Genomic DNA, 12146 nt, shown 5'->3' on the forward strand with positions numbered 1-12146 from the left:
TAATCAATGAATCGACTGATTGGACACTAAGAAACACTGAGTTAGACTGACCCAGTGTGGGGCTCATTTCACCTGGTACCGACAGGTGGAAAAGCACCCATCAGAAGGGCTGTTTGGGTCCAGGAACCCAACAGTGATGTAAAAATAACACCAACACTGGGTCAAAACACCCCACCCTAAGCTATATTGACTCCACACTGGGTCCATTTTCAAGCCAGTGGTTTTCAGTGTGTTTACTGTACTCACAGAGTCTTGATGGAGCGCAGAGGGGCGAACAGTCCTTTGCTGATTGTTTGCAGTTTGTTGTCGTACAGCGACAGCAGGTTGAGGTTCTGCAGGTCTTGGAAGGTGTTGACTCTCAAACAGTTAATTTTGTTGGCATTCAGCAGCCTGAAACACAAAGAGGAGCCAACATTTGTTACTTATCTCCAGCTGTTTTACTTATTTAGCTTTATTATCTCTGTGCACTGCTCAAAGAAAATATAAACACATATGCAGTTAGTGAGATAATTTACTTTTCTAAAATGCATCTCTGCAGCAAAACCACTACTCTTCTCCCCTGTCGTCCTCTCCTCACTATTTCTTCCCCTGTCCCTCCCCATAGCCTCTCCTACCCTCTCCACAGCCATGATTAGATTTTTTTCTGGCCATGACACATAAATCTGAAAATTGTGGTTTTATATATTTTCACTTTCTCTTCTGGAGCAAGAGGGGAATATCTACTGTTGGGTGGGAGTGTAATATCTCGCTTTGATGGGAGAGACAGATGGGGAGGGGAAAAGGAAAGAGGAAGAGAAAAGACAGAGGAATGGAGATGGAATGGAGGAAATAATGGAGTGAGACAGTGAAGGGACGGGCGAAAATTTAACTGTGAGTGACACAGATATACAATTAAGTGAAAGGGGCTGACAGCAAACTGGAGGACAGGGAGAACGGGAAATGAGAAATGTGATAGAGGGATTAGGTAAATGACAGGAAGGGTTTGCACCTCCACCCTTTCCTCCATCTGTCTGTCCTTTCATACCTGCACTTCATTAGCTAATATAGCCAAGTTGACAGCTTTTTGCCTGTACTTTCTTTTTTCCCTCGTTCTCGATCTTCTCGCTCTTTCATCACACAAACACCCTTCCTCTCTCTGTCTTTTCTCTCATTCCTTGTTTCTTTGTCCCTCTCACACTCTCTGCTCTCTTTCTCCTTTCTTTACTGTCTGACAGGTGACTAACTTGGCGCTCGGTACAGCGGCTCAGCTTAATCATCTCGAGTCATCCTAACGAGCGCCTATGCTGGTGTAACCCACTTCGACATACACGCGCACAAATGCACACACTCGCATGCTGCTCTGCGACATATCCACGCCTCATTAGGCAGCTCACAGGGGGAACTAATTACTTGAAACTGCACCAGTAAAACAAAGCAGCTCAGACAATACAAACAGCAGACCGGTAGCTATACAAAGCAATAAACACATCTTTGTCGTGACATGCTGCTTGATTCGCCAGTGAAAGCTAATATATAATTTATAATTATCACACTAAATGGGAGAATAATGGCATCTTAAAATTCATGACAACACTGACTGACTTTTTAGAGATGGGAGGTTTTCTTCCGTCAGGGGCGAAATATTAAAAGACAAATTCCCTCCCTACGCCTGCTGAGCGAGCGTCAACACCCGCGGGCAGTGTCTTTATGTGACTGACCAATGATGTGGCAAGACATGAATATTAACTAGTTGTTCAGCACCTTATTTATTCATTGTTTAACGCAGTCACAGATGCACAGAAACAGGCGTGGATTATCCTGTTAAGGGAACACACATGTATGTATAAACAATGGGAAATGCTTTTCCATTCACATTTTTGGTGTCAAGTGATGCATACGGCGACATGAAAACACACATTTCTGTTCTAATCTTATCTGCATTTACATATCTGCTCTCTATATGACTTCTTCCTTATCTGTCTGTCTTTTTTCCCTCTTTCTGCCTCCATCCATCCGTCCATCCATCCATCCGTCCATCCCCCCTCCCCTTCTCTCCCTCTGTGTCTGACTATGCACCATGCATCCCAATGATCCACCTAAGCCCGTAAAAGGTGTTTGTGGGTTAGATTCACTCATCCTCATTCTCTTTGCTCCGCTTCACTTTACGATGGAAAAGCCCAGAACATTAGCTGTTTCTGCAGTGGACTGCGGCATTTGCGAGGACCATATGCTACATACGGTACCAACGTAACCGTTATAGGAGACAGACTTTTTACTGCACGCTGAACCACCGCTGAACCCACGAGGAATTATTCAGAATTAATAGTTTTCCTCCTAGCAGACACTAAATGTTAGAAGAACTATGGGAGATTACAGTTTTTATTACAGTGCACCAATTTAGCTCATGTTGATCATTTAAGAAAGAGTTTACTGTATACACACACACACACACACACACACGACGCACAACAGATGGCGGGTTAATACATGAAGAGGGGATTCTACTATAGCTGCCACTGTGCTAAAGTGATGATTACCAAGATGTGCTCTTCCTCATAAACTTACCAACATACCACATATAGAAGCAATAAGGGCCTATAACATTGGCCCTAGTTGTGATCACAGCACTGCAGGTATGACTTTGTGATGCCAAGTCACCAAATCATCTTAATCAGGGAAAATTAAGCGCATCCAAAGCTACTTATCATTATGATTTTGCACATAATGGTGAGATTAAGGCACACGTAAAGTTCCTTTAAAAGGATGCTTATTACATTCTGACTTAACATGAGCACTTTTCCGTAACAGTTTTTCATCTTTTCTCTGACTTTGGCTGAAGAAGACTTCCACACAAAACCTCAGCTGCATAGCCGACATGCTAGGCTCTTCTTCATTTCACATTTCACATGTGCACCGGTTGCCTCCTGGTTCAAGGCATTTTCCAAAAGAAACTGTAGCTGAACAGGATGTCGGAGCAGACAGTTAGAAATCCATAACAAAAATGAGTTTCCTGGGAAGTTCATCCTGCGTTTAAGTGTGATATTCTGTTGTTTACTGAATAATGTATTTCATTGTTTTCTGGGGGGACCACACACATGCACACAGGTACACACATAACAATAGACCACACAGACAGTACTTACAGTAGCTGCAGGGAAACCAGTCCATCAAACAATCCCTTGGGCAGCTCTGTGATCTTGTTGCCGTACAACACCCTGCACAGGACAGACAGAACAACATCATTTAGGTTACAGTGTTTACGAGGCTGTCCTCACATGTTGAGACACATGCAGTCTTCAGATGGCTGCGAAGCACAGTGAAATCCACATCCACAAGTTGTGGCTTTTTAGGGTATTTTGTCTCATTAAAGTGTATTTTTGGGAAATCCTAATTTTAACTTTTAAGCTGTTATGAGGAACAGCATACAGTGAATAAGAAAATGATACCATCTTTGTTATAATTATGCTGTTTTGAGGATTTTAGCAATTTCTCTCCACAGATTGCCAATCTGACAACTACAACCCTGAATTAAATTTACTGTATTTTACAGTAACATGCTTCAAATTCTTATCCCAACCAAGGGACTGCTGAGTATGATGGTACGGGATGTTCAGCAGAGAGTGGTGTGATTGGTTTAGCAAAATAAGTGTAAATCTAAATCAAAACTGTCACTTGACAGCAAAGTTTGATGCCTAAATTGTTTGTCTGGACCTCATGACAACGGTGACATGGTGTAATGTTTAAGTAATAATGCTTCAGTCGCTGTCCAGTGAAAACTCCATCTCCCAAACGTCAGCTTTTCATTGGCTAAGAATACAGTCTTCTTTCAGGTTTGTGGCGATGCACTCCTCAGATAGCACAGTGGGATATTAAGGCCTAATTTCAGGTTAGATATGAGAGATTTTTTTCAAGTCGTAAAGGAAAACAAAAAAAAAATCCAAATCATAAAAATTCAAAGTTTGTGATTTTCACTGGTCAGTAATACAAAACCACTAGAAATGATGCTGCAAACCGAGATGTCCTTCACACTGTCTTCCATACGATTCCAGTGATATTCAGAGCCACTCTTGCCACTCACTCTCTTTAACTTTTTTGTGGTTATAAAAAACATTCACATTATGGTCCTTTTTCTCACTAACACACTGTTGGACTATTTATCTCTTTTGATCGTCCAAAAATTGGAATAATGTTTGAGATGTGCCTCCAGTTGCTGTTGCAAGCATTTAACTCACTTGAGCAATTTCATATTTTGGCACATCACGCCTCAGCTGGCCTCCACTGCACAAGTCTTGCCTCCGGGTGTCATTCCTGTTCGACTGACTCGGCTTCGTGCACGTGTGTGTTCAATTTTAACACCCAGCAGAGTTCACCTTGTCTGCTCCTTCTTGTCTGTCTGTCTGTCTCATTTTCATGCTCCAGATTGATTCAAATTAAACTGTCCTTCATGTTCTTATCACATTCACCCTCAGTGACGTACAATTACACACACACACACACACACACACACACACACACACACACACACAGGCAAATACAAAGACACGCATAAAGCCCATACGCACACACCGCAGCATTGTGGTCCAGTTGTCAACATCGACAGCGACAACATTTTTATTTGCTAAATGTCTGGAAACGCAATTACTTTCCTGTCTGGATACATGTACGTGCGCTTACCTGTGTGTGTGTGTGTGTGTGTGTGTGTTTGCGTGCTCGTGTGTCATACTTACAGTGAGGTGAGTGAGCGAAGGCCGCTGAAAGCATCGGCAGCAATGTCAGAAATCTGGTTCTTACTCAAATCACTGGGGGGAGAGAGAGAGAGAGAGAGAGAGAGAGAGAGAGAGAGAGGGAGGAGATAAGTGCATTTCTGTAATACACAGTAATGGGGTTCATGCTATGTGAATGTCCTAGAACTGTCAGACAAATGATCATGAGAGAATACATCAGCAGAGGTCAAGGCAAGGGGACAGGAGTGAAAAAAAAGTCAGAAGGGCTGAATGTGTAAGTAAATGAGGGAAAGAGGGAGAGAGGGAGTGATGAGCAGAGTGAGGGAAAGAAGTGAAGCGACAGGAGAGAAAGAGAAAGAGTGGAGGGAGAGAGGGAGTGATGAACAGAGTGAGGGAAAGAAGTGAAACGACAGGAGAGAAAGAGAAAGAGTGGAGGGGGAGAGAAACTGGAAGCGGTGGCATGTTAAGTGCAGTTCATGTCATTCACCTCCACCGCTGTAAGATATATTATTTAACACTTCTGTGGAGCTTTAAACTCTATCTGTGTGTGTGTGTGTGTGTGTGTGTGTGTGTGTGTGTGTGTGTGTGAGAGTGTGTGTGCGCGCATGGGTGTGTGCGTGGGTGGGGAGGTGGGTGGATAACCTTATAACCTTGCACAAGTCTGCAAGTCTGGCATTTTCAAACATTTGCATGATAAGGACATTTTTCACCAACGAGCTTTATGTCTGTGGGTGTGTGTGAAAGAGACAAGAAGAGATGAGTGTGTGAGTGTGTGAGTGTGTGAGTGTGTGTGTGTGTGTGTGTGTGTGTGTGTGCTGGGTTAGAATTCAGATTAGACATATACCCTTCTTTTTGAGTATGGCACCACAGCTCATATGTTACAGACACCGGTAACTAATGAGTAACTAGTGAGCCCAATATTTACACTGTGTCTAAGTTATTCATGCTGGTTAAATCCTTGAAAAACTTCTAGTGACCTTTTTTGTACTAATGTGATTTTATTAGTCTAAATGTAGAAAGCATACAGCATGATTACTGCTGCTATGACGGCTGTGAATGAGATTACTGAAGACCTCAACAGGAGTCAGGGCCATCCAGCCTTATTTATTGATTTGTTTACAACCTTTGACACATTTCATCATGCATTGCTGAAGCTGAACTTGATTAATGTATGAATGTCTGACCAAGCAGTACGCTGGTTTAGAAATGATCTCAGCTAGAACTCAATGTGTGACAGCCAGTGGGTTCAGCTTATGCTGGTTTACAGCACTTAACCTTGGAGTGCCTCAGGGGTCTATACTGGGTCTGCTTTATTTTCTGTCTACATTAATGATTTAGGCGTGAATTCACATGAAGCTCATTGTTACGCAGATGATACAGTTGTGCATCCATGTGTGGAGCCAGTGAAAGAAGATCTTAAAGGTCTAACTGTAAGTCATGCTTGTCAGGGCAGGTTTGTGTGTGCATGTATGTGTGAGTTTGAGGGTGTGTTTGCAGTGTTTTCCAGACAGACTTACATCCTTTTGAGCTTCTTGTAGGCAGAAAAGGCTCCTGCAGGGACACTTTTAATCAAGTTCTGCTCCAAACGACTAAGAGAGAGAGAGAGAGAGAAGGGAGGGGGTGAGAAAAGAGGGAGTTAGATGATCTTTAACATTCGTTTGTAAAAATAAAAACAATTAGAAGGGCAGATTATCCCTAAAAAACACAACAAGTTATTATAATTTTCATTCCGTCCAGGATTTATTTTCACAGAGGACAGAGAAATCATGAAATCCAGTTTACCCCACAACCTCGACCAGGCACAAGTGCTTAAAAAGTTCAAAAGGTGGCTGTTCCAATCAATATCTACACAATATTTCTGCGGGTTGGTCAGTGCTTTGCAGCAGGGGCCGGTCAAGGTCACTCAGTGTGAAATGTTGAAGTTGAATTTTGCAGCTCAGCGGTAATGAGCTTACATGGGACCAAGCAAAACCCGGACCGCTGACCACAATTCCTGTTGTCCACTGGCCAAAGTGTTCAGGAGGCGCAACAGTGTATATGAAGGTCTGCAGAGGAAAAGCATGACAACCAGCTAACTGGCTAGATCAACCTTGCTGTCACTCAACCACAGTGAAATACGAGTTCTAGTGCACAATTTGCACATAAGGCTATTGGTTTAACTGTAACTGGCAGCAGGACATGAACAATTTTCATTTTCCAATCATAATTTCTCATATTTTTCTATTTGAATCTTTCATAAATTCCTTTGATGGAGCCACAACGCTCTCTTCTTTAGATGCAGTCAGGCTATTATTTATGAACACATTACATTCCTTAACATTTTCAGGCTAAGGGCCAAAGGGAATTTATTACATCTCTTTCTCTGGAAGACTGCAGACTCATTACACCATACCGGTAGTATTACTCTATTATCATGTGGGGAGCCATCAGAACTAGGCACAAAGCCCACGTTTGGGGAAATGTACTGTAGTTCAGTTTCTGCTCTCCTGATGGTTTAAGCAACACCCTCATCTATGTAGCTCATGCATTCTTCATGTCTCCTTATTGCCATGGCGAGAAGGAAAGGAAAGGAAAGCAGAGGAGGAGATGAGAGGAGAATAAAAAGTCATAGGCGCGGAGCAGAAAATTAGAGAGAGGACGAAACAAACCGGACAAATGATGAGGAGAAATCACAGAAGGGAAGTGGGAAATGAGGACAACAACGGAGAAATCAGGGGAGTGGAAAAGCCTGGACAGCGGCGGAGAGGAGAGGAAAAATCAGAGAAGAGGAGGATGCGGTGAGGTCCCAAGGCCAGCCACAGGGTCAGCTGTCAGAATGATAAATGGGAACTAATCCGCCCTTCTTCTTCCTCTCCTCCTCCTCTTCAGCCCCCACCCTGTCTTGCTCTTGACCTCCACTCTCATCCCTCTCTTTTCCTTTCTTTATTCTTCTCACTTGATATCTATCCATCTGTCTATCTATCTATGGATGGGCTCAAAGCCAAGTTTTGATCACATTTGCAGGGATTGAATGCAGTCTGGTTGAATATATTGTATTAACTTGCGACGGCTGCGCTGTAACTGTGGCTTTGAACGCAACACAAGCCTTACAGGTGCTTGTTTCTTGGCTCGCGTCCCTTTCTAAATTGCCACAGCTCACGCCCCTGGCGAGGAACGGCACCTTATTTCTGCTAAGGGGTCAAAATAAATCAGGGATGTACAGATATCGACAAAGACAATCTGCACACACAACAGGTAACAAATTATATCTGGGGGCTTTCAAACAAGGTTGAGACAAAGACACTTAGAGGCTCAATATCAAAGAATGTATTAAAGGGAAGACATTTTCAGAGGCAATATAAAAAATCTATAAGTTCAGGCGGCGATTAAACGACAACTGAAAGTGGAGATGGGTTTGGCAGGTGAGCATGCTCAAAATGGATGTGCACGCACACACACGCGCGCGCAGACAGACACACACACACTTGTAAAAGCTCACTCAAACTCATCTCTGTTGATGTTCTAATGAAGTTAAACGCCTTGAGACAAACCTGTTCTGTTAAATTGCTATATGAATATCTTTGGCTTGAAGAGACAGATTAACACGCACTTGGAAGTCCACTGTCACATGCTGTTTTCATACACACGCGCACACACACAAACACATAGACACACTTGGCAGTGATTCTTGCCACCAGCATGCAGAAGGATGACTTTGTCCCGATTTGAGGACTGACAATACATCATCCTATTATACCCTATTGTTTCTGGCTGCAGCAACAACATTTATTATAATGGATCCAATGCTAATTCTGTGTGTGTGTATGTGTGTGTGTGTGTGTCCTAGAGATTTCTTCAGACATGTTTTGGTGCCTGTGGCTCAATCACAATGTATGTGTTTGACCGTCCCAGAATAGTTTGCACAAATCTGGTTTGTCTACATATTTGCATGTGCACTGGTGTGTATGTGAGTGTGAATCTATTACTTATGCTGGGGAGGTATAGCGGTATTGGTGTAGGGTTGCGGGGGAGAATTGCTTCCTTACTCACAGAGCAATCAACCAGCTGTCCTCCGTACAAACAAACAGGGTACAACGATCAATACGGATATCAAACACGTCCCAGTGTGGCGTGCGTGCGTGCGTGCTTGCGTGTGTGTGTGTTTAAATATGTGTCTAAGAGACAAAGAGGAGGAAAAATGTGAGTGTGAGTGTGCTAAAATCTAAAACAAGATGCAAAAAGGTCCGGTTTATCATGGTGGATCAAAGTGTCTAGAGATGTGTGTGTGTGTGTGTGTGTGTGTGAGTGTGTGTGTGTGTGTGTGTGTGTGTGTGTGTGTGTTTGGATTATACATTTACTTTTCATTCAAACTTTTGCTTATGAACAGTTTTAAAGTGGCTATTGCTGTTTTTTTTTTATCTTATAAATAGCTCAGAATCATATCTCTACTACTGTTCACACCAGCACACACACAGACACACACACACACACACACACCACACACACATTTGCATATAACAACTATAACAGTGACACGTCTTGTGTTCAGTGAATATAAGTAAGCAGACAAAGGCAAATCACCAGATGATTTGGATGTGCAAACATGTATGATGCACTGTAAGAAGGCAGAGAACATGGATGAGTTGAACACGGGTGCATCATGGGTATGGGTAACAATGAGTTGATACCACAGATTACACATGTGCAGAAAATGTGCAGCATTTAAAATAAAGCTGTCTCACATCTCCACGATGCCCTCGGGGAGGTTGGCTGGTATTTCTGTAAGTCCTTTACGACGACAGTCCACTATGTTGTTGTTGCAGCTGCAGCTGGGCGGACACACGGCGACCTGAGGAACACAAGTCCTCGACTCGGTCTGTGCCGGACCTGTGGACAGACGCAATATATCAGATCCTGAAAACAACCAGCAGAGATCAGCTCGGTTGGTCTCCTGCCAAATATGAGGACAATGGGAGATTCCTCTATGCCTGCAGTCACATTTACTCCTGTATAAATACCAAAATAAAATTTAAGCTTGTTCTATTCCCCAAAAATATCCATGATGATTTTATGTATTTTACCACAGCCTCTATCAATGGGATTAGTGTCAGCGTCAGTGGGGAGATCTAGTGTCCCATGACGGCCTTCGTGTTGTTTCAGAAGCATTTGCATCCTGTCAGGAATAAAACTCTGGGGGATATATGTCGTCTCTGGGTATGAAGCAGGAAGACATTGCAACATAAACTGAATATTGGTACTAAACATTATCGGCTTACAGTCTGTACACAGAAACATTGGTAACCGTGAGCAGGAGGAGAGAAACGTGACACTGAAACGGCAGAAGGAACCGAAGAGGGTTAAATGGTGAAAAAGAGGGACGATGGGGGGAAAAAGGCAGCGGAGAGGGGACAGAAAGAACAAGAGAAAGACAGGTCTGTTATTGACACCGAGAGTAAGGGATGGTGAGAAAAGTGCAGTCAGAGGAGGTCTCTTATGGAGCATGTAGGCAGAAAAGACAAGACTAAAGGCTAATAAAGAGAGCACAGCCTGACAGTCTATTAGCACAGAGAGCTGAATCAGATGCCTATAAACAGTGCCTACACTATCTTACAGCTGATAACACTTCTGCTCTTATACTGGCCTTTTAGCTGATTACGCGCTCTACATGGTGTAATTTTTTCAGTGCTATAAACTCACCTCCGAGCTGTCTGCAGTTGATAACAACGCCGCCTGTAATAATGGCCTTTATTACATTCTCTGTATTGTATACCTCTATGTCAAACTGTCAGCGGCTCCAAATTCGACCGAGAACTTCTACTTGAATCTGCTCCGTTTGTCATTTTTTATCGGCGTTGCTGAATAGTTCCAGGTCAATCCCGTGTCAATTTCAGAGGCTCGTTTTCACTCAAAGTATTATAGCTCCCATGTCAATTTGATCGAGCTGCAGTGGAGCTGAAACTGGCGTCGTTTCTCCAAGAACATTTTCACGCGTTTTATTCGAAAGTCAATTAAAGATAAAATAAAAAATTGGGTTGAAACTAAAAACATGCCAAGATAGGGCTTTTTTATCACCACCTCCATGTAAGAAAGAGCCATCTCATCACTTCCTGTGACAATAAGCACAGTGCATGCCATAATAAGTGCTGGAAAGGTACTTCAATGTGCCCTCGGGCCATGCTCCTTGATTTTTTCTATTGCATATTGTGTGTATGCATGTTGACGTAAGCTCACCGTTGCAGACAAAATCCTTCTTCTGCACATCTGGGACATTGAGGCCTCTCATGTGGGCGGGGGCCATGCACTGGGTGAAGGGCGCCAAGCCCCGCCTGGCTCTGAGCCAATCAGAGAGCCAGGACAGGTGACAGTCGCAGTGGAGATTGTTGGAGTGCAGACGCCTGAGACAGATGGAGAAAGAGATTAGCTGTTTTTAGGAAATGTGTGCAATTATATACGGCTATTAATTCAAAATAAGACCCAAAGCAAGATCAATTAACACAACCTCTTGATTATCCTGTCTGAAACGTTCACTGTCTACAGGCAAGAGTCCCTCAAACAGTCTGTGAAGAGCACAGGTTCTGTTTCTCACACAGCTCACATCCTCGGCTCGGATCATGAGGCCGTTGCTTAGGCGAAACACACAAACAAACATGCACTCGCACACAAACACAGAGAGTAATATCCTCAGCTCTCATTCTCCCAAGATCTGTGACAATATGACTCCCTTTAGAGGAAGGACGCATTCGGCTAAATCACAATGCATTCAGAGAGGCAAAGAGAAATTGAGGCAGAGGGAGAGAAAGGAGAGAGAGACGAAGGTGGGAGGGAGGAGATTGAGACGTGAAAAAAAAAGTGAAAGTGAGAAAGAGAACGTTAAAATAAAGAGATGAATAGGATCAAAAAATGAGCAAGATGCAGCAAAGCCGAGTAAATAAATAACCTGATAAAGATCTTTTTATGTCTTCGGAGTATTTTGGTCATTTTGGCTCGATTTCAGGAGCAACAGGAAACGTTGTGATTACACGGGATGCCTGTTAGATCTGTCGGCCTCTTGATGCTCAGAGGACGTTTCACCAAAACTACAAAATTCATATTTCCCACATGCATCTGGTGGTACTCTGTCATACATTTAGGTGGATTTCTGTGCCCTTGTTTTCCTCCTCCAGTGCACCGAGCTGAATGAAATTCTGATTGCATCGGCCAATGCCTTGAAAACTTAAGGGAAACTTCCTGCTGGCAGCTGATGTCCCTGTTGTTTGGAATAACAGATCATGCAAAAACAATAGATTTATACTATTTCTTCGGCACAAAGTAGTGCCAATCCCAACCGTATCCTGAACTGAAACGTTGCTCCTGGAAAGAGATGTTACTGCTGGACTTTTAAAAATCTAAAATTGCAATTTTCACACGAGACAAAAACTAAATTCAATTTACGTCCATAGTAATGGTTTGGAGGCACAAATGTCA

The 12146-nt window shown here is 43.0% G+C and overlaps 1 protein-coding gene across 1 annotated transcript in view; it reads right to left on the reverse strand.

The window, feature by feature from the left end:
- slit3 (slit homolog 3 (Drosophila)) overlaps positions 1–12146 on the reverse strand; it is a 239000-nt gene that overhangs the window by 54655 nt on the left and 172199 nt on the right. The window contains exons 8-13 of the mRNA XM_076738815.1: positions 10914–11077; positions 9425–9569; positions 6221–6292; positions 4707–4778; positions 3123–3194; positions 247–390 (exon numbers count right to left, since the gene is read on the reverse strand). Coding sequence (XP_076594930.1) covers positions 247–390; positions 3123–3194; positions 4707–4778; positions 6221–6292; positions 9425–9569; positions 10914–11077 — 669 coding nt within the window. The remainder of the gene's footprint in view (positions 1–246; positions 391–3122; positions 3195–4706; positions 4779–6220; positions 6293–9424; positions 9570–10913; positions 11078–12146) is intronic.

The sequence above is a fragment of the Chaetodon auriga genome, chromosome 9 (genome assembly GCF_051107435.1).
Source record: "Chaetodon auriga isolate fChaAug3 chromosome 9, fChaAug3.hap1, whole genome shotgun sequence".
NCBI classification, from domain to species: domain Eukaryota; kingdom Metazoa; phylum Chordata; class Actinopteri; order Chaetodontiformes; family Chaetodontidae; genus Chaetodon; species Chaetodon auriga.